Genomic DNA, 25,857 nt, shown 5'->3' on the forward strand with positions numbered 1-25,857 from the left:
TCTGCAACAGAGGGTTTTACTTGACATCCTCCTGAGATTCCTTTCAACCTGAATTATCCTGCAAGGCTAAAAGTAGGGAGACTTGGAAAAGGCATATAATCAAATGAGGCAGGTAGCAATAGAACTAATAAAAAATTCTAATCCCCACCCCCAAAAGTTATTTTGGTTTGGAATGAGATGCTGGACTAATCCAAACTTTTTCATGGCATAGGAGTAAATCACTGCACATGTGCATAATTCTCCTGTGGGTGACATTTCATCTGTGTCAATGGAGGGCTAGCTCTGTTTTCTCCCTCTGAATGGATGGTACACAGTGAAGCTGCAGGGGGTTGCTCCCATCATCCATTAATGACTTAAGATACCTGGGAAAAATGGAGAACATGTGGGAAAAGAAACAGGAAAGTAAAGTTACAAAGTAATTCTGACCTGTTTCTTTCCTATGTTACTCAGTACCCAGGCAATATACTATGTTAAGGTGGGCCCGAATTTCTGATTAACACAGGCATCACCTGTTAAAGGCCATATTTCCAGTCTTTCTGTGTGGAACTATACCACTTTGTACAAACTATTTAAATATACATGAATAGCACGTAAACAAGTGGGTGTGACTCCCTAATTTGGTGGTTTACACATGTAACTGTGAGCAAACCCAGCTGAGTTACAGCCTCAGTGAATTATTAATACAAATTATTTAATTAGTACAAATTGTTTAAGCTCAGCAAAGCTCTTGAAGCCATATCAACAGTAGGATCTAACCTCTCCTGCTCCAGAGATACTGTAGTTTGTTGTCAAAATAACATTGTGGGAGAACAAGAGGTATGAGTTCAAATGCCCCCAGGTAAAGAGGGAAAATGAGGTCTATGACTGCTGTATGATGCTCCATGCACATCCTAACCATAGCTCTTGGTTAAAAGGCAGGCGGCCAACCCCTTGGAAAATCTTCGGGTTTCATTCTGCTTTTTCTGCAGGTACTTGAGAGGGATCTCTTAGTTTCAAGATGTGAACAAGTCCATCACTTTTCTTTTTCTCGTTAAAACTAAAAGAAAAAAAGGGTAGGTCGCATTTGAACTTCAGATAAAGAATTGATTACCCCACCTTGTAATGGAGTGTTTTTCTCAGTGGCACTGGTTTGTCTTACTAGTAATTTAGCTGGGCAATATAATGAGGAGACCTGATACAACAGCATGCTTGCATCTGGAGCACGAATGGATGTACACGGCAAAACAAATCCCCAGGTTGAAAAAGGCTGAACAGTAGCGATGGAGAAAGACTGCGGCTGATTTCAGTCGAGGAGGGGAAACCAGAACCTAGCGAGAGGAGAAGACGAATGTAAATTTAGGCAGGCTGAAATAATGCACCTGTGCAAGGACCACTGCAGAGGTTTACGAGCGGTTGCTGTTCCTCGTTCGCCGCTTACCGCACGCAACTTTCCCGACGCGCCCAGACCTCCGCCTGGTTCGCCTTCCCGACGGCTGATGGAGCATCCCGGGCCCGTGATTAGCCGCTGCCGCCGGGGCGGGGGGCGCGGCGCCGCCGGGGGAGCCAATCGGGAGCCGCGGCCGCCCCGCTCCGCCCGCCCCGTCGGCGAGGCGGGCGCTGGCGGCGGGGGCTGCCGGGGCGCCGGGGGCGGCGGGGCGGCGCGGCGGGCACCGGGCGCGGGCACAGCTGCGGGCACCAGCCACGCCGGTGTCGCCGCCGCCACCGCCGCCACCGCCGCCACCGCCGGGCGGATCCCGCGCTTCTGCCGGAGCTTCTTTCGGTCGCTTTACTTTGGCGGCCCAGAGCAGGGACATTATGCCGAAGAGAAAGGTGAGGCGCCCCGGGTGTGCGGCGGGTCCTGCCTCCCCGGGTGGGGTCGGGGGGGCCGAGCGGCGGCCGGCGGGTGAAACGCGCCTCAGGGGCCGGGGCCGCCCGCTGCTCCCCTGGTGCTCTCCCGCCGCCGCTCCGTGCTGGGCTTCGCGGATGGCTGCCGAGCCCGGGCATTTTGCTGCCTGTTGCAAGCCCCCTCACACCCCGCCCCGCCGCTCCCCGCCGCCTGTTTACTTTCCCGGTGCCGCGCGGGGCGGTGTCGCCCCGCTCCCCGGGGGGTGAAGTCGCTATCACAACTCCAGCCCCCACCTTCCTCCTCCTCCGCCGCCGCCGGGGAGAAGCGCTGCAGCAGCTGCGGCTTCGCCCCTGGCCCCCGCGGGAGGAGTTTCCTGCTCGCAAACTCCGGCGCCGCGGCGGGGAGGAGGCAGCCCCCCCCCCGGGGCGGCCGGATCCCGCCGCCGCCGCTTCCCGCCGCGCCGGAGCGATGGCTCCGAGTAAAAGGGAGGAGGGGAGAGGCAAGCCATGTTTAAAACAAACTACACCCTTCTCCTCGCCTCCCGCGGCAGACCCGTATGTACCAACTCCGGCGCCCATCCGGGCAGGGCCCCCGGGGGCGGGGGGCGGCGCCTGCCGAGGGAGCGCCCGCGGCCCCCGCCGCGCCGGGGGAGCCGTGAGGGGCTGAGGGGGCCCGGCCGCCGGCCGAGTCCTGCTCTCCGGGCACCTCGGGGCGGGCAGCCTGCTCCTCGGGAGGGAGCCGGTCGTGAGACCGCCTTCCCCCAGAGAGAGAAACTTGGGCGGCCCTCGAGCGGCCGGGCTCGGTGTTGTGGGGGTTTTTCCGTGCCTGCCGTGCCCGCTGGCAGCGGAGCCGGGGCTGCGCGGCCGCCGGGAGCGCTCGGCGCTGGCAGAAGGCGGCTGAGCCCGGAGGGTGGCGGCCGGCCCCCTCCACCCCTGCAGGGCCCCGGGGGTGGGCGGCACAGGGAGGCTCTGCTGCGGAGATCCTCGTCGAGAACTTGCCGCCTGTCTTCCTGGGCGCTAACAGAGTGTAACGAGAGACTCGACACTAATACATGCAATGACAAAAAAATTATAGCTGCAGTCCTTTAATTTTAACTAGGTCAACAGAGGCAAGGCAATTTGTGTTTTTCCCGAATGTCACCTGTGACCTCCTAATACACCATTTCTGGGCAGGGGCTGAAATCTGTTTTAATTAAGTTAGAGGTAGATGATGCCTTCTAGGTAACTTGGTGTTTGCCTGTCCTTTGCTTATTCCTTATGGGAGGTATCAAAATGTCAAATTGTCAAGTATGCTACTGAATTATTTAATTTGTAGTTGAGGGTCTCGTTCTGGTTCTGAAAATGGATACAACTGTGGGGTTGGTTGGAATAACTGGGCTTGAAGTCAGTGTATGATGGGCCTTTTTTCCACTTGCTCTTCTGTCATTGCACCCTCATGTGCTTCTGTGCTTTTAGTGCTCTTGCTTGTCGCCAGGAGAAACTAGAAAATAATCTTGTGTCCATAGGACCCCCCCATCTTTTGAAACCTTGTGAACTTCCTACCTTGTTTACTTTGCTCTTCTGCATTCTTATACTGCAGATGTTTCACGTTGTCCTAAGTGTGGGTAAAGATACTCCTGTAGGTTTTTGTGGTCTGTTGTGAAATGTTTATTAAGGGAAACTACCTTTCAGTAGTAAGTCCGTAAGAAAATTTCTCATTTCTAGAAGATTATTTAAAATAAGTAATAAAAAGATTATATATGGGATGAGAGCAATGGAGATGAGTTTTGACAGCATAGTAAATTTTATTTTGGTTAGCATTGTATTGGTAAAGGTTTACATTTAAAGATTATATACAAAGAGTAGTTTTTGGGAAGCACTGGTTCCAGGGAAAGTGTGTGATTAATGGCTTTGCTTTTTAAGAAAAGTGTAATTGTAGTATTTTACAATAGTCAGTTTTATTCTACAATAACATCCACAGAGTGAGAAGTTGGTGATGCAGCAGTAACTGAATAATTACACCAGCCAATTTTGACATGGAGACAAAACCATCACATACAACTAATAGTCAGTTCTTCTCTTAAAATTTCTAAGGCTTCTAATGGGGAAGATTTTGTAAGGAAATAAACATCAAAAGTCAAAATGAGAAATTTTCACTGTTACAAGGGGTAGGTAAATAAATAATATTGCAGAAAGTGCTTAAATCCACCTGTATCTATTTTTGTGTATTTAGTTATCTAAGCTGGCTGGTTCTTTTTTGTTTGCTTTTCTTTTCATCTCTGTGTAAACTCAAGTCACTTGCTAAGTCCCTGGCCCTATGTTCATTATGAATATTATGAACAAAAAAGTGTAAGCTGTCTCCCCTTCTCTAGAGGGCTGTGGCATAGGATATCAGGGTATCATTACTCATTGCTTGAGGGTCACAGAGAAAAGGAAGAACATACTCTGTGTTGAGATGGTGTTAAATACTGTGCTAAAGCAAAAAGGGGTTGAACTCTGGACTGCCCCTGTCAGATTTCTGTACCCTTCATCTGTTGTAATAACATGCTGTGGTGTGAACTTGGCCTCTCTTAAGAAGAATGGCATGCCTGGGATCAACCAGAATGCTTGTTGTGGTATTGCTAGAAAGAAGGCCTTGAAATGGCTTGGGCTGTTTTGCTCTTCACTTTTCTTTGTGGAATTAGCTCTTGGGTCATATTGACAAACTCCTTGACCTTGAAGCAACCCCAGTGAAAATATCTCCGTGTTATCCATAAAAGGATGAAGAGCCATTCTGTACCTGATGATGAGGAGAATCGTGGTTTGGTCACATACAAGTGCATAAGCAGACATCGAGATGAATGACACTTCTCCTGAATGTGCATCATGCCTAAGGGACATTAATAGGTCAGGTGATGACTTGTCCAGTATTGGATGGGGAGCCTGTCATTTAGTGGGGATTGCACTCCAAAATGACCCAACTTGTTCTTTAATCTGAATATCTGAATCTATGCAATACCACCTGCATCTCACTTGTTGTTTTGAAAACACTTGGAGTTGGATCAGATATAAGGACTAAGTGCAACCTAAGTCATCTCTTTTTTTTTATCATTTGCCATCTTTGAATATTATTTTTTCAAATAAAATAAAAAATATTGTGGTCTAATTAGCCATTTCAGTTTGTTATTTGTTGGCTCCTTGTAGTCAGGAATGTAGTTTCTGCAGTACAGTTGATGCTGTGAAGATACAGCAGAGACCATCTGGGACAGGTTCCTGTTCCACTATGCAAATTCACTTTTTTTAAAGTCAAAGGTACTTGGTTATATTTACTGCTGAAAAACAAGCCTGCTGAGTATTTTGCTTGTAATGCAGCTTCTTTAGCAGAAGTCAGAAGGGACCACATTGTTGTCCTATCGTAGTGCATTTAGTTACACGATCACGTGATTTTTTTGTGAGACCCTTACTGATTATTTTGCCAGACAGGTATCTAATCAATGTATTTTCTAACCTTTGGGGTTAAATGCATGTTCTTACAGGTACTAACCCAGAGCTGCTAAATTCTTCTTATGCTTTTTTTTGTCGACCTAAACCGAGTTCTCTTTGTGAAATTCTTCTATGTGTTTTAAGATTTTATTTCTGAAATGTCATGAATATTCAAAGAGAGTATCAACCATATTTATCCACCAATAGGGGAAATGAGGCACAGAAATAAATTGCTTAGTTGTTGGAATGGTCCCTTTATCTTGAATTCTCAGGTTAAGATGTCTGTCCTGGCATTTTATTCCCACTAATAAGCACCTCCTGCACTTTTGAGTGGCACATTTGTTGTTACTTTGCCAAATTTATTTTCTTGCTTTGTGCTGTGTACATAGAAACTGAGGAACTTGGAATAGTAACCAGTTCTCTAAAATTTTGTTGGAGCAACTTGTATGTGATCAGACAATTAGGTAATGAAGCTGAGGTCTTGCTGGTGACAGCTCTTTTTTGCTTTATCTCTGAATGATCTTCCTGTTGCTCTTTGGTCTGTGGAATGAAGTCTAGGTTTGTGCAAAGCATATTAGGACCTGAGTTTATGTTCATGGTGCAGCAGTATGAAGTATACTCAAGTTGTAAGCAGCTCCATTTCACATCCCTTTCCATGTTCTGATACTTCAGCTGTGATTCAGTCTGCATCAATGTGATATACTATATGTAACACAGTGGATTTTTTTCAAAGGGTCTCTTCATTTTGGAGCTGTTTGACAGGAAAGAAGCTCCAGTGATGTTGTGGGAACCTGCATCTTCCCAATAAATTGTTTCAACACCGGGGCTGGAAGCTCTTTCTCTGTAGCCAAGCTGCTCTTTAGTTTATCCTAGAACACAAGGGAGTCTCTGTGAGACATAGAAATGGGGGAGGTTCTGGATTTCATTTCACAGTCTGTAGGTGATTATAGAATAGAAAGGAAAAAGGAGTCAGTACCAGATCCAGATGTCTTGGCTGCTGCCCTCTCTCCACTCCTATTCTGTCCACTTCTTTCTCCAGATTTTAACTTGGATTCACTCTGTCTTCGTGCTGACTGCTTTCTTCTTTCTCCCAGTCCATGAGAACTAAAAGCAAAGGTCAGAGCTCTGAAAAAGGTAGTTTCTCTTTCCACATTTTCTGGTGGGTGACTCCTGGACCATTCAGTAACTACTGAAAAACAGGCTAAGCAGCAGAAGATGCCCTTCTTTGCATCTGTCACTGACATGCTCCTGACTTTGACAAATTTCTGTCTAATGTGTCAGCAGAGTCCTCAGGTGGACTTCCACCTTCAGCATGCTTTGCAGGGACAGGTAAAATGATTGCTATGCAGAGATGAACTTTAAATTCAAGCAAGACAAGCAAAATAGATGTGCCAGAGCATCTTAAAGATTGCAGGAGCCTTGTAGTAGAAGGGAGATGGATGTTTTGCCACTAACAATTTTAGAAATTTTACTGGATTTGTAACTATTGCAGAATTTTAAACCTTGAGGTGTTTAAAAGCAATTGAAAACTGCCTAGTTGGCCTACTTCAAGGAGGCTAACAAAATCAGTTGACCAGACTGACTCAAAGGATCTACATCTTTCATAGAAAAACTAAGCAGAAAAGATCAAAAATTTTTATCTGCTCGTGAAATGCTTGGATACAAAGCAATGTAGCAGTGTTCAGTGGCACTGAAGAAAAACATGCTTGAGCAATGCTGCTATGGCACATTGCAGTAAATGAAGTTTACAGGACTATTAAATACATGCAGCAAATATTTTTTGATGTTTTATATTAGAGACTTTCTAACTTAGAGCTAATTATGTAATCTTAGCTATTATTATTGTTGTTGTTATTCGGTTATGGAGATTAGAAGGTCATTGACGAAGGATTTAATGATCTAAAACATTTCTGATAATTTTATACCAGTCTGTAAAGATCTGACTCATTTATTAGCAATTGATGGCAATGTATATACATTTTCTTCTTAGACTACACTAGAATACCATTGGACTTAATGGGCAACCTAAAAATTCCAAGGTTTTCACTGAATTGTCAATTAAAAATTATTTCCCATGCCTCTTGGGCACATAAAGCATAGTAGTACAATCTTTGTAAGTCATCAACTCTTTGTAAGTCATCAACTTCAAAATTGACTAGGTGCATGTAATCTTTCTGTATATGATAGTTCAACACTCAGATATGGGCATTGTTCTTTTGTGTGCTAGAGTATCAGTATTGTTAAGTTTAAAAAATAAAAAAGCCCTGTGTGTAAATGGAATGTAGTTATACATGTAAGTAGACTATAACTATGCATTATTTAGTTTAAGGTTGCTTTTCTTTTGTGCTGCTTGGAAAACTTCACTTTCTCTTCTGTTTTATACCCAAACAGTAGCCATGTATAGGAATGGTGTGTTCCAAGATGTATCATTCCTTTAGAGAAGCTGTATGAATCTTGCTTGACAGGATTGTGACATTGTCTTTTGCCTAGAGTGTAGGTAAACCAACTCCAGAGATTTTTCTTGGAAGTTAGCGCTTGGTATGATCATGGCCACCATCTACTTCCCATTCTTTACCTGCACTAAGCTAGCACTGTGATTTATTCCGTGGTCCAGTAGCCAAAATGGATTCAATATGCTGGAATGGCCTTTCAGGCCAAAATGGATTCAATATGCTGGAATAGCCTTTCAGGCCATGATTCTTAAGGCTTGTCTGCTGAACAGGTTGGATTATTTGGATTTTTTTTTTTTTTTAATTCTGGGTCATTGTACTGATCCAAGTTAGAGATGGTGCACAGTGGCACAATGAATGTGTGGTAACCTGCTAGAAAGCAGTAGGCTGGCAATGAGCAGCTGGCTGCATGCAGGAAAGAGGTATGGTCTTATACCAATTTTATTGTCAGCAAAATTGGCAGTGTGGGACTTCACAGTTTCAACAGCAGTTCAACAGATACTTCAAGCGGATATAAACAGGCCAGAAGCAGAAAATCCAGATGCCCGTTCCTGTCCTTATTCTGATTTAACCTGTGGGATATCATATTTGTTTGAGGTAGTTTTTGGGCAGACCTGACTGCTGATCTAGTTTCCCATACCATGACACAAAGAATTAAGCTGAAATTGGCAGGAATGATTAGGTGGGGAAGGGCAGAATTCTTAGCAGCAGCCAGGCATTCATCTTTGATTTGATTGTCCCTAACTCAGAGTTTCTAGAGGAGTATCCTTTAATTTATTAGAATAATTAGAGCAACTCCGTGCTCAAATTGTACCCTTGTAGCACCAGAGAGAGGAGGCATCAGGCTTGGTTTTTATTTTGTGAGTTTTTACCCCATTGGTGTCTTTGGAAGTTACCAGTTTTTGGAGATACAGCTCCTGTCTTCCAATAGTAAAGAGTGGGTGTTCTTGGTAACAGTGAAAGCTGCAAATGAAAAATGCTGTGTTCCCTAAGAACATTGAAATATGTCTGCAGAAAAGAACTGTGTATGCTCCCATCACTGCCAGCTTTGTCAGGACTGTTGGTATGTTTACTCATATTTAGCTTTCTCCATTGACCTACTGCTACCTGAATTAATAGTAGCTTCCATTATTGCAAATGAAGATCTAAGGACATTTTTACCTCTGCGGTGTTTTGCTCCTCTCAAGCAGAGTTGAGATGTGTCAGTGGTCTGTTTGGAGAAGGAAATCATCCTTTATCTCTTTGGCATCATTTCTTCCTTATCCCACCTGTGCCCACTTGGAGACATTTTAATTTATTCTTCTCTTGAAGCTGCATTTTGGTTGCCTGTGAAGCTCTTCACTCTGGCTGTTGTAGTAGAGCAATACTGCTTTTAACCACAGCTGTAATTATTACTGGGATGTGAGAGATGGGTGTATCTAAGGCTTTGTACCAGTTGTGGTTTTGGTACTTGCTATCATCAGCTCAGAGGTTTGATGTCCTGTAGTACCAGTTAGCTGAAGCAACAACAAAAAAGGTCCTTTTTCTAGATTATTGTGGGTTTTGTCACTGTAATGTCCTCTGGTAGAAGAGGAATTAAACCCCTCTTTTCAGTCCTTCACAGTATTTTTGTTTGTCAGAGGTAGCTATTTTAGGGAAACAGTTGTTATTGAAAGTAATTATCTAAATGTAATTTCTATTTTTAGATAATTTTTTTCAGAAGTACTGTGTGCTAGTTTTACTTTGCAAATCTGATCAGTTCTATTTAAATACAGATTTTGGAACATAATCTTGAAGGTTTAAAAAATTGCCTCTATATGTAGACTTGGATGAATTCAGCAGCTTCATCCCGCTTGCAGAACTGTCATCAGCTTTGAAAGTTAGAGAAGTAATATTAGGGACTGGATTTCATCCATCTTTTTTTTTTTTTTTTAATCTGCCTTTTTATTTTATGGTGGCAGTAAAATGGTTAAGCGAATATAGAGACAAGAATCTACTCACTACCTAGCTGAATTTTCACATCTGGTGTTCAGGTGTAGCTGAACAATTTCAAATGCTTGGTGCTCTCTGTTCCCATGGCTGATCTGTATTTTTCAAAATGCAGCTGATTACTTCACTGTCTGAAAAGTGAACTGTGTGTCTAATTTTAAATTACAATGCCATATATTTTTTTTAAGTCTGAGCCTCTAAAAACTGCTCTTACTTTTTCACTTTGCCGTAGGTAGATGTCATGTTCAAAAACTGACTCCAGGGAGGAGAAAATTGGAAGGAAAAATAAAAGCCAAACCAGTTGTGAAATTTTTAAAAATGTCCTATCAAATATGCAATGTGTTTTCAAAATGAATTTTGCAAAAATGCAATGCATTTTCAATTATATTTGTCAGTCTTTGACCCTCTTTTCAGTGGGAATAGAACCTCAATCTACAATGAAGGAATTTCCTCTTCTGGAAAAGCACTTATTCTGTCTGTTTTTGGTTATCTGAAAATACCTCAGTTCTAATTTGATTTGCTGTCTTGTCTGGAAGCATATAAAGCTCACAAAAATCACCTGTCTTAAAAATTAAGAATTAAGGAATTTAATAAAATGCATTTTCTGCATCTACTGATTTTATTTATGGCCAGGCTTTTTGTATTCTTATTTTCTTGTATATTCTTTGAAAATGCATTGCATGTCAACAAGTGACTCTGCTTGGGTCAAATCTTTAAGCAGGAGTGGAAACCTTGATCAGGAAATATTTCCCCTGATTTTTGCCAATTAACATATAATTAGCACATTAATACAAGGGATATTAACGCTTGTCTTTAAATTTAAAGGTTTAAGTACCATTCATCTTTTCGGAGCTTTATGATCTTGACATTCTCCCCCAAAGAATTAGAAAATTAGGTGTTCTCCTCTTAATAGATGTAAAATGGAGGGATTTAAATTCTAAAAATGACATTTTATAATATTGTAATAATTATTAACAAAAATATTAAAATATTATATACTTAAAGATTAAATACTTAAACAGCATGGGGTTTTGTGTAGTTGGTTTTGTTTGTTTTGAGGGTTTTTGTGAAAGACTTATTTACATGGCTATACAAGAAAACCCAACCTCATTTCTTGGAAGAGAGCAAGACAGATATAATTTTGGATAAGTATTTAAAAAATCCAGCCTGCCACTAAACAGTTTTATGCTGTACTTCCCTTGTGGTTCTGGCAGAATTTTTTTTTTTTTTTTTTTGAGTAGCAGCATGCATAGTTTTTTCCTCATCCAGGATCAGACTTTTGGTAGGAAAAAGAAATGAAGCTGTGTCATGTGAAGACTACCTGATTTCTTAAAGCATTTATTAGGGGGAATTAATTTTACTTGCAAAGCTAATTCACATTGGCTTGGCAGTGAGCACTGTTCTATCCACTGAAAACAGATCAAAGAAGTAGTTGTAAACAAAGGTTAATGATAAGATGCTGGAGGAGCTAAATGAGGGAACAATAGTTAGGAGGGTATTGCAGGAGTTGGTTGGTGTTAAATTAGTCAATATGTAGTCTTCATTGATCTAAACCAAGAAATAAATAACATTTTAATTACATTTATGAACTAGCTAAAAACTCAGAGCTGCTCTGAGGATAAATAATGAGAAGATATAGCATGTATGGGGAAATCATTCATGGCATTGAATTTAGTCTAATGCATAGTTAAAAACAAATGAGGGGTAGAAAAATTTTAGGGAAAGAGTGCAATAAACCCTGAAAAAGACTTCAGACTTGATACGTTTGCTCCTCTTGCAATGTGTTTTTTTGTTGTTTTTTTTTTCTTTTTCAAGCTTTCACCTTATTTTGGTTGGTGAAAAAAAATTGTAGGAGGAACGACCAAAAGCATTACATCATGGAAATTGCAGCTGCAAGAGTGAGCCAGGAAATCTATGGGCAAATCCCCTTGCAGGCAGTGTATCAAGATGTGGCTGAACCAAACAGCTTGCAAAGAAGGGAAAAAGTGCTATTCAGAATGCTCATGTGCTAGGACAGTTAAGGCTTTCTGCCTTTCTAATTTCTTAATATGACAGTTAGAATGAAATTTGCATCTGCTTTGTTTGTTTTGTTTTCATGGGGGTATGAAAGGACTAATTTCTCTCCCATCAGAGCCAAGGTGTTGAGTTTCGGCTTGTAATAAAATCCTTCAGAGAATGAACCATCTATTTAATTTTATACCGACCTTCTACTGACTGTTGCTTCTCACCTACTTGTATTCTCATTTTTCAGGCTTTTTAATGTACTTCTTTATAATAAATCCATTCATAATAGTGCAAACAAAATATTCATCCAGAAGCTGGACATTGGAATTTCAAATGCATATCTTTGGATTGCTCAAAAGTCATCATCGGCTTCACTGCTTTGGATTACTCTACTCTCATTATATACTGCTTATATTTCAGGGTTTTGGTTTAAAAAAATGAAGCTGTATGTTTTGTGGTGCATCTGTACCAAGTAGCCTTGCCTCAAGAACAGTAAAAACAGGAAATTGACCTGTATTTTCTATTAAATGTTTACTTAAAACAGTTGTCTAGTTTTCTCTTTTCAACCTAACAGTTCTGTAATGATGATGGCATTGCAGATACTGCAGTATTGCTTTGGTGTGTGAAAACACTGGTTCTTATTATGTATACTTCACAGCTGGTGAAAGAGCTGTGTATACAAATAAACTCAATGTTAATATTCCTTCAGGGGTTTTTTAGCATTCTCTACCATCTATTAATATCCCTTTGTTTTTTCCAATCCACTCAAAATAATTTTCTAGATTGCTCTTAAAAATAGCTGGGGTAAAAGCAAGTGGAAAAATAAAAGCCAATTGCTGATAGACAGTCTTAAGGTTTGAGAGTTATGCATCTGTGACAGATCTTGCAAAGCTTAGCTGCAGCTCAAGTTGCAATCTTATTGCCAATATTTAGTGCTAATGGAGATGTGACACAATGTGTGGTCATCTGAACTGAAAACTTGCTTGTAGTTCAAATGTCAAAAGCATATTTAGACATATTTAGAGATGGCCAGTCATCTTCTTTCCTTGTGTGTACCTCCATGAGGAAAAAAAAAATCACTGTTGTCTTATTTGCTTTTTTTATGTTTTGTCTCTTATAGGCATCCATACAGTATCACAGACAGCAGGCCTATAGGGACTGCTTTATAAAGATAATAGAGACATATGATGGAGTACAACTGAAGAATTACTGAGGCTGGAGTGCTGCCCTTGTCAAGTGGTTTAGGGCTTGTATTGGTCTTGGATTTTGCAGCACAAAACTTGCAGTGTGGGTATTCCTGCTCCTGACTAGTTTAGGATGTACAACACAGTATCCAGGGTGCATTTTAATGTGGCTGGGGTGTCATGTGAAATATGGTGAGCCATTGCATTAGGTCATGAAGAAAAATGTGCCAAGAGGAGGGGTTACTTAGTACATTTTGTTGCTTTGAAACTAGAGGTTCTTCAGTAGTTTGTCACTAGGACAAAAAATGGGGGAAGGGTTCCTGTGGAAGAGTTAAGGGAGAAAGGTTTTGGTGGTATCTACATAAAAGTCCTATGACTCCAGATAGGAGTGCAGACAGTCTCTGCTTGTGGCATGCCAAGTTCTTTGGGAACTATGCTTGGCTCAAATCCATTTGTGTATAAATCTCCCTTTCCCTGGGGAGAGGAGAAAGTATTGCAAAAACTGGTATGAAGAACCACATCAGCTGGGACTCATCAGAACTCATAGAGGGGGAAAATAAGTTTCTGTTCCTCTTTTAACAAGTACATTGTAGCTATATCTGACATGTATTTTTTTTTGGTGTGTCTATCAGCTGCAATACACAGAATAGATGGAGTCCCAGGCTGCCTGCAGCTGCCCTGTGCCACTGCATTCTTCTTGTCCGTTGTACTGGCTCAATTGTTTGTGCAGCTGTGCAGTAAAATGATTCTGCTGGAGCAGGGAAGACTATATATTTATAATTTGTCTATATATTATAATATTTATGCATTTGTTTAAGCAGCAGGCTATTTTTCAGCTGGATCAATGACCTTACCCATTACATGGCCTCCTGCACAGCTCTGCCAGCGTAGTGGGGAGCCGGGGCTGGGAGGATGAGCCCAGCCACCAAAGGCCTGGACTTGCAGAGATTGCAGAGAGGAGGGAGCAGGAAATGGAAATGAGAGCATGTCAGAACCCCTTGCTGCTTGTTCACACCTCTGAAATTACTATTATTCTCCGTGGAGAAAAGTTATGTGGCCTTCAGAATTGCTGTTGGATTTTCTAACTTGGGATGGCTGCGAGAGCCCAATGCTGGGCTCATTAATTATCTAACTTAATTGAAGTATGTTATGTAATATATCACAGTAGTTAGTATACAGAGGTTGTGGTTGCATTAAGAGTCTTTTAATATGATTTTTTCCCCCTGTGGTTAGCCTCATGAGCAGTTTTTTTGATCTGTTTTCTAGCAGTAGTATTGGCATCTAAAATCAGACTGCCCTGTCTGACAGAAATATGGGAGAATCCTCTTTTGTAAGTGTTAAAGAGAATGGGGTAAATTACTGTGTTAACTGTGCAGTGTTGCAGGTGGAAAGTTAGCCCTTGTGCAATTCCTGCAAGGCTATTGGCACGTGGCAGTGCCATCTTGGGATAGTTTAGCCCTCTCTCAAAGCTCTATGATTCCTAAAAGTGAAGCAGAGTAAACCAGCCTGATTGTGGAGTGTCAGTCAACTTCGTTTAGCTTATGAAGAGTTTTTTGTCTTGGCTTCCAAAGGAAATGGATTATGCCATCTTTCTGTCCTTACCCCTGTACATCTGAAGTCTCTTGACCACTGCTAGGAAAAGATTATAAAATCTCAGAGAACTTCCATATAAGTAGGTTCTGCCCAGGACAGGAAGGATGCTATTTGAGTTCCCTCTTGGAGGAAGGGTGCAGCACAAGTTTGTTAGAATTAGGAAAATTCAAATGGGAGAAACATCTTATGATGTTTCATAACATCATGGACAACAGAAAAGCTCTACCCAGAGCATATCCTGTATTGTGAGTCAAAAAGCAAAGTTGTAGAACGCAGGACTTTGTTTCTGACGGGAATAATGGAATAGCTTGTTTTTGTTTTCTTTCTCACTTCTGATGCTCCCAGTGTCACAACATCAAGCTGTAGTAACTCCTTGGTAACCAGACTGAAAGACTTTTAGAAATGCAAGCCCGAAATGATCCTGCAGGTGACTGGCGAGGCTGCAGTTGCATAGGGAGCAGTCAGGCTCCATTTTGGATGCCTGCCTGTTGCTATTCTGAGTTGCTCTACGCTGCGCGATGCTGCTTAACTTCCTGCTGTTTTCAAGCTACTTGCATGATCAGTCCTCGGCTTTTTTTTGAAGCAGCTGCTCTTGTGGCATGCTTCCTTTCTGTCGGGAGAGTGCACAGTAACAAAGGCACGTTTTATTCCTGGTGGGGGGATGTCTTTCTCTAAGTATGTTAGAGCCCCATGCCAGGAGAAGGCACCGGTCAACTGCTGCAAATGAGCCGGGCATTTTCTGTGCTCCAAACCACAGCTCTCTAACTCCCAGACATCTTGTCAAAATCTGTGAGAAAGTTTGAATTAAGATTGAAATGGAAAGAAAAGGGAAAAGATAACTAGCCTGCTTCCTTACTGATTGTAAAAGAAACAACAACCAAATTGCCTTCTCTGCTGCCTGTAAAATGCCTTTTTGAAATGTGCCATTCTGGTAGTTCTCCTCTAACTGCTGCTGCTTGCTTTTTATCCAAGAATTGCTTGCTCCTGCCTAGAAACACAAATGTTTGCAAAATGTGAAGTTACACATCTTGAGTTGTAAACAGAAGAGAAGCTTGATTTCACCTGCCCCACCTTCTTTAATTTAACCAACCTTTCTCTAGTACCTATGCAAGATTAGTTTTACAACGTTCAAGTTGATACTTTGTTCTTGAGAAGATGCATGTTTGTCCCAAGCTTTCCTGTCAATATCTCAGTATTTTACTGATTTATGCTCTCCTGACGGAGGAGGTGAGATAGGATATAAGGATACTTTTAAAACTTCCAGCTGAGTGAGGCTGGGAGGAAAAAGGAGTAAAGGAGGTAAAGAAATAATTCATTTCAGTAATGCTATGTATTTTTTGTTCATCTCACTGCATCTCATAACATTTTAAATTCATGTTTGGGGAAAAAATGTGTTAAATTTCTTGGGGATTTCAAAAGCCATCATAGAGCAAACCTCAGATTTCCAGTTCCTACTGTTGTGCTACCAACAGCTGATGAGATGGAGCTTCCACTGGAGCCTGTGGATGCTTTAGTGAATGGGCTATGGGGACTCTGAGGGGTGGTGAGTGATATGATGTGTATGTACGTGGCGCTCAGTCCTCAGTTGGTTTTGGTAACAAGTCTGGTTTGAGTACAATGCTGCTTGTACATACAAATGCAGATTTGTTAGGCTGCTTTAAGTTGTTGCAAATGAAAGAGCAGTCAGTCTTCACCATAATCTTTGTTTTGCTGTTGTCTGTGTGCTTTAAAGTCTGTAATAAAAACACTGATTTAATATTTTGTTTCAGTCTCCAGAGGGTGCTGAAGGCAAGGATGCAGCAAAAGTAACTAAACAAGAGGCAAGTATATATATTTAATTTGTTTTGGCATCTAATTATTTAATTGGAGTTTTTCAGTCATGTATATCAGAAGATTATGCATTTCTCTGGCACTTCTGGTGAGCTGTTTTCAGTGGGAATAAAGACAGTAAACCACATTTGTACCCTATCTGGCTTGATTTTTTCTTGGTGTACTGAGGATTTATACAACTTATTAATACACCAAATAAATTTGAGAAAGTTTTAGTGCTTTCATAGACAAACTCTGGTGGATTTTGTGTAGTGTGTTACTGCCTGGAACTGTTGCTCTCTCTCTAGTGGGTCAGCAGAAGAAGGTTAATGCACACACCTCAATCAGTCTACTTCAAAACTATTCTTAGCTTAAGTGACTGATGGGAGAGTGTCTTGAATTAAGATACTAGACTCTAAACTGGAGCAGCTGACACATTTGTGTGTTTTCTTTGACTGGATTTGTTTAAAGGACACAGTACATTCTGTTACAGAAGACAGCTGGTGATACCTTGGTATCTACAATAAAGTTCACTAGTTTGTTTGCCATAGCCCTTAATGTGAATTTTAAAAACAGGTAAAGAATTATGAGAATTTGTTTTCTTAGGTTGCCTTCTTTTGTGGTAGACAAACTTAAACCAGGACCTTGAGAAGAATGGGGGAGTATTTAATTGCTCTCTTTGTAAATCTTGGAGCATATTTGATCAGGAAAATAGCAAGTAAACAAATGGCATGTGCTATAGTTTACTTCCATGTAAAGAGCACTTTTTCATAAGGTTCCCCAAGCAAGATCTTAAAGAAACTAGCTAGCCTTGAAGATCTTCTTAAGAATTTCTAACATATAAACTTATGAGGAGAGAATGGAGGAGTGAAAGTTAATTTTCATAAAGGAGGAGATTATCAGTGGAGTACTGGATTTTTTTTCGGGCTTTTGCTGCTGAATATATTTGTTAACGATCTCTAGGAGAAAAGGTACTAAAAAATTTACAAAGTTTGCTGAAGTCTGCAATAATTGTCAGAGTAGTCAGAAGTGAGAGAGGCTGAGAAGGCTCTCATGTCATTGGCAAATAACTGAGCAATAAAATATCAGAAGAAATTGAGTATGGAGAAATGCAAATTAATAGACGGGGAGGGGAAGACCCAGTGGTGGTCACAAAGCTGTTAATCGGGGGAGAGATTGTAAAATCACAGTGAATAGTATCACAGTGAATAGTTACTAGAAAATGTCAGTAGTTCTAAACAGAAAGAAACTAGAACACAGGAAAAAATGCCAGAGGAGAGAGTAAACATCAGTGTACCACAAGATTAATTTTTGTGCTCTCAGATAAGGGAGTACTAAATGAAGCTCTCCTGATAGAGGCCATGATAGAATTAAAAGGATACCAAGTACAGTAAAATTACATAAAAATACAGGGACAATAGGGGATGTACAGCAGCTTTAAAAAAAAGGTAAACAACCCAAACTAAAAAAACCAAACAACACAGTTTTTCTAGGATTCTTCATCTTTTATATAATGAAGTTGTGATAAAATAATTAGTAACACAAAGAAAGGCAGTTAGGGAATTACTCTTCATGAAAGCAGTAAATAAGAGGAATCTAGTGGAGGTAAGAGGCAAGATGTTATAAGGAGAGACAGCAGAGGGTGAAGATTTTGCTTTTTGTTTTCCACATGGTGCATAATCCCCTTATGGAACTCATTGACATGGGATGTTATGGAAACTGAAAGTGTAAATGAGTCCTATATTATTAAACAGATTTGTCTAGAAAATAACCCTTGGGGACTATTTAAACACATGATGTGATTATGATATCCAGGTTGGAGTGCTGGCAACTTCAGATTGCCAGAAGCTGATGCAGTGGGAGCATGCAGAGAGTTGTTCTGTCTGCTCCTTTTCATAGACCCTTTCCATAGATGTTTGCTAGTGGGCTTGTGTCAAATAGACTCTTGAGTGAGCTGCTAATTTCTGGGTTAGTACAGCTGTTTGGAGGGGACCGAGGTTCCCAAAGCTCATGAAAATGTGACCTTTGCTGACTTGGCTCTAGTTCCCTCCTTATAATCAGATAACACAGAAATACATACAAACTCCAAATGAGAATTAAAATTATTTAGCTGTCAAGCATTTTTGAAGACCTTATGGTTTATGCTGACTTTCTTGTGGCAAACAAGTCATAAGAAAGTCAGGAAGTAGGGGAGAGAATTATAACCTACCTAAATCAACATATTGGCCTTTAAAAGGTAGATGCTAGCAAAACATTTCAGTTCCTAACTGTTAAAGGGATAGAAATAATTGGTTAAAAAAGCAGATTTGTAAAAGATGATCCCTTGAGTTAAGGGTTCTTTGATTACCTGGCCAACTGAAATGTTTTGTTTATCCTGTTGTAAAATAATGGTGGGCTGCTTCTTTAGGGGTTGATATGTTAAATTGCCAAGAAAAGAGAGGTTTACCTTTTTGCTGTTAATGATGCATAAATATTTCATAGCTGAAAATATCTAGGTTTTTTTTTTTACTTCTGTTTTGCTGGATGCAGATTTGAACAATTCACTACTGCTTTCCACTAAGAATTCTTGAATAGCTCCAATGAACACAAATTACAGCATTCTTCAGATATTAACAAGAGCTTTTTCCTGTTGCAGGATGTGCCGGGCCATGTTTTTTCAGCTCAACTTAAGTGCTTAATATGTAATTAGAAGTACTTTTCATTCTCTTTTTAAGCTGAGTTATGTTGGATATTTGTTGCAGTTTAGTTGTCCCTTTATTTTGGCCACAGGTGTAATTCTAGTTTTATGAGTAGACCAGACTTCAGCTCAGTTTATTAACCATGCTGTATAACTGGGTGAATCTGATTTAATTAATAAAAAAATATTGTGAATGAGCTAACAAGTATTTTTAAGATTTCAGTAATAAGTTTATGACAAAAAGCAGGATGAAATAAAATCTAACAAGGAAAATATGTTGAAGTGATGAAGAAAGCTGGAGAGAAGCAGAATCTCTGGCTCAAGTCTTTCCTTTTGAGATTTGTGTTTAAATAGAAGAAATAATTTCTCTCTCTCATTCTGCAGCTGTTTTTGTGCACCTGGACTCTCTGAGCAAGTGTGTGGAGAACTGAGGAAGTGGAAGGACTTAGTTTCATGTTTTGAAATTTTAGCACTCTGATGTCCTCTAGAGAAGGATGTTAACTTTATTCAGCTGTTAATCAGATGGGATTTGTGCCCACTATTACAAGTAACATCTGCTAGATTCTAAAAACATCATGCTAAGTCTGTATGAAAAAGGTTCAGTCCTTTGCACAGGTAGTCAAGCTTACTGGATTTGTGAACCTTTCACAGACCAGGAAGGGACTCAGAAGTAGTTGTAAAAGTAGTGTGTGTGTGTGTAAGGTATTAAACTGTGTTGAGCTTTTGATGCCTTAGAATTTTAGCTTTTATATTTTCCATACATTTGTAATCCTGTAATTCTTTAGTGTATGACCCTAAACTCCATATAGGATGTTAGCTACTACTTTCCCATTTTTGTTAGACAAAACAATTCCTCTCTAGGCCTGGATGTCAAGGACACCTCTCTGTCTCAGGCCCGGAGAGATGTAAACAAAAGGAGTTGGGAAGGAGCAAACTTGGAGTAAATTACTTCATTACCTGAAGCTGTAATTGGAAGATTGACCCCCAATATGCAAATGGACCAGACCTATAAAAGTAGGAAAACCCCTGACCTGTCATCCATTAAATTTAGGTATAGCCCCTGGGGGGGCTTTATCTGCCTGAAATGTACCTGAAGGCCATCAATAAATATAACAGCTTTTTACTCCCTTAATTTTGTCTGGCTTCTGTTTTTAGGTAGTCCCAAGGAGGCATCAGTTTAGATGGTATAATTCCTGCACAACTTTTATTTCTAACTTTCACATCACTCCATCCCTTTAAAATTTTGAGTGTCCAAGGTGATGAGATGTGAACTGTGTTTGGCAATAGACACATATTTTTATAGCTGCATATTTTATGCTGTCCTGTGGAATGACTGATACTATGTTGCTTTGGATAGTTTTTCCTGTAAGCCTGTAAAAATGTTCTTTTTTTTTTTTTTTTTTCCCTGTAGCCCACAAGACGATCAGCAAGACTGTCAGCTGTAAGTATGTGTAGTACCTCCTGGTATATTCTTTTCTGAGCACATATGGTTTCTCAGACCAAACAAGTTCTTTACATTTTGCTTGATTCAATTTTTATTCTTGCAAGGGATATTTAAGAACTCTAGAAATGAAGTTATCTTTGTTTTCTTGGTTTCAGGTTTTCAGATTGTTCTGACAAAAGATATATTTCCCCACTTCAGTGCAAAACTGTCTGTTAGGTGCAGTATTGACTTGATTTCATTTTGCAGGCTGATGTTAGTTGTGGAAATGCAGCTACTTCTCTGGAAAGGAGAAGGAGCTGTGTTTCAAGGACTTCATTTGATGCCACTGCTAGTACTTGGTTTTATTTCCTCTTCTCTGTTAGAATATAGCTGATGGGGGATTTTTTAATAGTTACTACTAATCTCAGTGTTTTACTCATAGAGTGACCCCCAAGTTGCTTTCAGTTCTAGATGAGTGAGCTAATACAGACAGGTGTGTTCAGAGATGAGGTGCATTTGTGCAGTAAGTTTTTTCAGACTTTTTTTAGATGCATACTATTGAGCAGGAAGTAAGGGAAGGTGTAGGGTGGGGGGGAAGCAGGGTGTGGAGGAGGCTGGCTTCTGGTGATGTGTCTAACATGTTGTGCAACTAAAAATGTTTTATAGAAACCTGCTCCACCAAAACCTGAACCCAAACCAAGGAAAACAACAAAGGTAAATACTCCTTCTTTTTAGTTACCATCGTTTTAGCCAATAGTTAGCAAGTATACTCCTTCTTTATGTTGCAAACAGGTCAAGTCACAGCATTTTTTTTTTTTTTAGGCATGGGCTTCCCTGCCCTCTCTGCAGCTCCCTGCCCCCCCTCCCTGGAAGAAAAACGCAAATTAGATCATTCTTTTCTTTCTGTTCCACCCCTTCCTGGCCTCATTACTGGCCCAAAGAAAATGTCTTGCCTGTTTGATATGCAGACCATGTTAGTTTGTAGTGAATTGCTAGTTTTAGAAGAATTTTTACCTTTACTACACCTTTCCTGAAAAGTACAGGCTTGGTTGAGTAAACTCTTCCTGAGACCTAGCAATTTCTACAAAAGCATTTGAGATTACTCTGTATCATTCTGTTTCCTTGTCTAGAGGTGCAGTACTTCATTTTGTACTGAGAAACTCTTATCTGTTCTTGAAGCCTGGCTGCTGCTGAGAATGCACAATTATAATTAAAGGTGAAATTAAATATATTTAAATTGAATGGTTTGGGTTTTCTGGGCCAGTTACAGTCAAATTAAAATCTTATTAGTGTTTGAAATACCTTTTTGGGATTTTTGCATATAAATCATGTACTTCAGAAACTGTAGATTTATTTGTGCCTAAGGGGAATGTTGAATAAGAGCAATTGCTTTATTGGGGGAAAAAAGCTCCCACGCTGGACACTGCGTCTAGCACTCCTCATACTTCCATTTTTCAAGTCCTTTTATTGTCATCTCAGTTGGGCAAGTGCCAGGATACAAAGTCCACATGTAAAGTAAAACTCTGACTTTAAACACTGTTTGATTTATCATATAAAATTACCAGTAAATCGTGCTGAGTCTATCCTGCTCTCCCCTCTTAAAAAGAGTATTAATAAAAAAGGGAATGTGACAGCTTCTGTAGCTTCACATATGTGTGGGATGAGCTTGGTGTCATGGACCCAGTCTAAGTTGTGTGAGATACATTTGAAGCTTATTTTGGGTGACTCAAATCCTTTATGATATTACTGTAAGTAGCTTTTTAATACAGTTATCTTTTTTTTCCAAACCCTAACTGGATCACATTTTAAGGAATATGTTAATCTTGGTCTCCTCAACAGAAAACAGCAAGTGTATACTCTGAACTTGCTAGTAAACAATGAAAGAGGCTGCAGATTTCACATATTTTTTTTATTGTTAAAAGCTTGGATGTTATGAATTTGCTAAGTCAACTCCTTAGTTTGTTGTTTTGTAGGTGAAGAGTTATAACTGTGTTTGTATCAACTGTAAGCTTCCAAATTAAGCTGCCATGTAACATTGAAGCTGAGGGGTGGAAGGAGTAATTCAGGCTGCCCTGAAACTGGGATTACTGGATTACTGGTCTCCTCACTGTCCCACTCCTGTATGGGCATCAGGGGGAAGGGTAGTAAATGAAGGAAGGCAGACATTAATATGCCTGTTCACAGCTATTATTGCCATTTGCATGGAGAATTTGGAGCAAATGATTGCATGGAAGATATCCAGTGTTAATCAGAACTACTTTAAGTACTAATGTAAAATAATAAATGCAATACCATTTAAATTTTACCCCATTGGACTTTAGCTGCTTAACCTATGTCTCTGCTAACTTTAGATCACAAACATAAATAAGTACATAGAGAAAGGATTTATAAAAAACATAGTAGACTTCAGCATAGAAATTAAGAGCAAATCTCAAAATGAAATTGTGGCTGTTAGAATAATTCCTTTTGATAAATTCTTTGCTTTGTGTTGCTGCAGATGGACTTTTATCAGTTTGCTTCCCTAGTGTGTTGGCAGGTGCTTTCGTTGACATGGAATGACCATCACAGATGTTACCAGAGTAACAAAAGAACAGCCAACAAAAAAGCTTAATTTTTAAAATCTAATTTAATATTTTATATTAATTGAAAGTGTGGTGCTGTAGTTACACAAACAGTGTGGTGTCTGTGTTTGGCTGAATAAGCTTTTAATATACTGTAATTGCATTTGTTCACACAGATATCCTGTATATACCTCATAGGACAGCCCAACCAAAGCAGTCTGGCAGGGTTTTGTATCCCTGAAAAAATTAGCAGAAAAACTAAAGAAGCAGACACCACCATTTTCTAGAAATGTTGAGTCTCTATGTAACTTATGTGGGTTTACAGTTTTCAGGTAGCCTTTAGATGGTTTTCTGTTTCAGTCCAGCGCATGAAGCTTGCCAAGACTTGCTGTTTAGTTCATGTGAAAGTTGTTTTGATAAAGATGCAGGGTTCTGGCTACTCATACAAGGTCTATGGCCATGTTTTTAATCTTCTGTCAGAAGGAACCTGGAACAAAGGCCAGCAAAGGTGCTAAAGGGAAGAAGGATGAAAAGCAAGAAGCTGCAAAGGAAGGTACTACACCATCTGAAAATGGTGAAAATAAAGCTGAAGAGGTACTTTCCACACATACCTCCTGCTGATTGAATCAGTGTTTTTTAATTATTCAGCCTTTCAGACATTGTTAGCATGTTCATAATGTTTCTTTTTATTGCCCATAATGTTATTGCAGATTCTCATCTCGCTCAACTGTTAGTGTTTCAACATCCAGAGGTGCCCCACCCAGCACACTGTCAGTAAAAGGGCAGATTGAAACAGTGAAAGTTAAGGGTGCGGTAGAGCATTCAGCATGTGTGCAGTGGATAGGAACAGGTGGTAGTGTGGTGCTTTTCAGTGTGAGCCCTGGAAGCTGACAGGTAAGGCTTGTATTGCTTTTGAAAAGCTGGGACCCGTGAGTTGAGACAAGTGTGTGACTGTAACTGTTCCGGTTGTGTAGATATCCTATGGACACAGGTTTGGAGCTGTTGCAAGTAAGAAATCCAAGGAGTAAGGATAGCTTGGGTATTTAGGTACCTAATAGCATTTCACTATAGTAATTTAGTTTCTTTCTTTTTTTCTCCACAGGCTCAGAAAACTGAATCTGTAGGTGACAAGAATGAATGAAATACCATGAAAATTTTGGGTTGATTTTATGTACCTCTTGGACAACTTTTAAAAGATATTTTTATCAAGTATTTTGTAAATGCTAATTTTTTTAGGACTATAATAGTTGACATATTAAACTGTATATGAACATTTCCCTTCTCATAACAGTGCTTTTAGAAATTCCCATTGTTGCCAAGTAATATAAATATCAACTTAATATTGCAAGGTATGTGTAAAATTGGATCAGCATTCCATACACTTGCTTTAAGAAATTATGTCTTGTGCATATGGTGATGTTTTTACTGTGTGTATTGGAATTTTTCATGCAGTTTTTCTAGAGCAATAATCAGTGGTGCTTTTGTACTTAGGTTTTATGTGATTTTAATGAAACATGGATAGATGTGGCCACCTGCTGACTATTTTGGGTTCTTTTAATGGATTAAAATAAAAGGTCTCCTTGCCTGCAAAACTAAAGACTCCTAATGTTTTCTCTTAATCTGAGGAATGCCGTATTCACATCTTTGACTGTTACAAGGCAGACTAAATTATTTAGTAACAGTTGTTTTGCATGCAGTGTGTTTGCTTTTTTTTGCTGATGTCTGATTGAAAACCACGCACACAGGAGCAGCAAACTGGGATTTTCAGTGGCCTACAGTTTAGGGGATTTACAGATAAATTCTTCATAGATACATTCATCAGATACACTGTCACAGGGTGAGTAGAGTTGCCATAATCTGACAGGATATTGTGTCTTCAGTGAGCTATCAGTACAGAACAAATTGCTTGATTGATAGAGACGTACAGTAATTTAAAAGTAGCTTTGTTTCTCCCCACTCTCTTTTCATTAATGTGCACTGTAGTCTATGGAAACCTTTCTTTCTATCTGTAGCCTCGAATTTAATATAAATAGTAATTACTGTTCTTCAGCTGAGGACAGTTGTTAATACATTGAAATCGCTGTTAAACAGTGCTATATATTTGGTACCTGGTGGAAGTGGAACAAGGAAAGCTGGTTTTGAGGTAATTGTGGTGATGTGGTGGATTAGCTAATGATTTTTTTAGTGTCCATGTTTCAACTCTGCAGCTCATTCTAAGTACGTTTTATGATTTTTCTCCTTCTCTTTTCTCTAGGGGTCCTGGTGTTTCTATTGTTACTTCTGGGATGGGAGGGGTGAAAGAAAAGATGTTCCCTGTTCTTCGGTAGCATTGATTTGTATTGCTCAAGTGGTAGCCATTATGTCTGAGGATACCTTTTGCTTGTTTAAGTCAATAAATAAATGACTGTTGCCTGACCTGGCGTTCTATTCGTTCTTTGGGAAGAAGTCTCTAGTTGCCTTTTTAAATTAAAACCAAAAAGAAGCCAAGCATATCTACACTTGAAAATTGAAGCTTGATTGCCAAAACTCTCTCTGCTAGCTAGAATAGGAGTTAAGACCTGCATTGATATAAATGTCACTTACACTTTTATGATAGGCTTGCTGCACCCACAGAAGAGGAGGCTGTTCTCTGCAGCATGAACTTAGTTTTGTTAGAAAATTTAAATCAATGCTCTGCTTTTGGTGATGGAAGGGAGAGGGCTATAAAAGAAACTGTAGACAATGAGAAGACAAGTCCTTAGTGTTACCCAGCAATATGTGTTTGGTAATCATGCACATTACTTCTGATTTGCTTTCTGATGGACCTTGTTGAAAATTTATTAGAAATTATGGTTGTGGGAAGTTGAACCATCTGAACTCTTTCACAGAATCATCAAAGTGCTATGTGTAAGCATTTTTTCAATTTATGAGTTTCTTGTCCCTC

At 40.0% G+C, this 25,857-nt stretch overlaps 1 protein-coding gene across 5 annotated transcripts; it reads left to right on the plus strand.

Annotated features, from left to right (window-relative positions):
• The first annotated feature begins 1,636 nt into the window (after positions 1-1,636).
• Positions 1,637-25,349, plus strand: HMGN3 (high mobility group nucleosomal binding domain 3). Of its 5 annotated transcripts, none has more exons than XM_066547394.1 (6): positions 1,637-1,809; positions 16,234-16,284; positions 20,362-20,391; positions 21,040-21,087; positions 23,415-23,528; positions 24,037-25,349. In XM_066547394.1, the coding sequence occupies exons 1-6, from the start codon at positions 1,795-1,797 to the stop codon at positions 24,073-24,075; spliced, it is 297 nt and encodes a 98-aa protein (XP_066403491.1). In that variant the 5' UTR covers positions 1,637-1,794; the 3' UTR covers positions 24,076-25,349. The 5 variants fall into 5 exon arrangements, with proteins under 5 accessions (XP_066403491.1, XP_066403493.1, XP_066403489.1 ...); XM_066547396.1 differs by lacking the exon at positions 1,637-1,809 and adding an exon at positions 2,229-2,379 and having other exon boundaries at positions 23,418-23,487; XM_066547392.1 differs by lacking the exon at positions 1,637-1,809 and adding an exon at positions 2,236-2,379 and having other exon boundaries at positions 23,418-23,528.
• Positions 25,350-25,857: the final 508 nt, after the last annotated feature.

Source organism: Molothrus aeneus, chromosome 3 (assembly GCF_037042795.1).
Source record: "Molothrus aeneus isolate 106 chromosome 3, BPBGC_Maene_1.0, whole genome shotgun sequence".
Lineage (NCBI taxonomy): Eukaryota > Metazoa > Chordata > Aves > Passeriformes > Icteridae > Molothrus > Molothrus aeneus.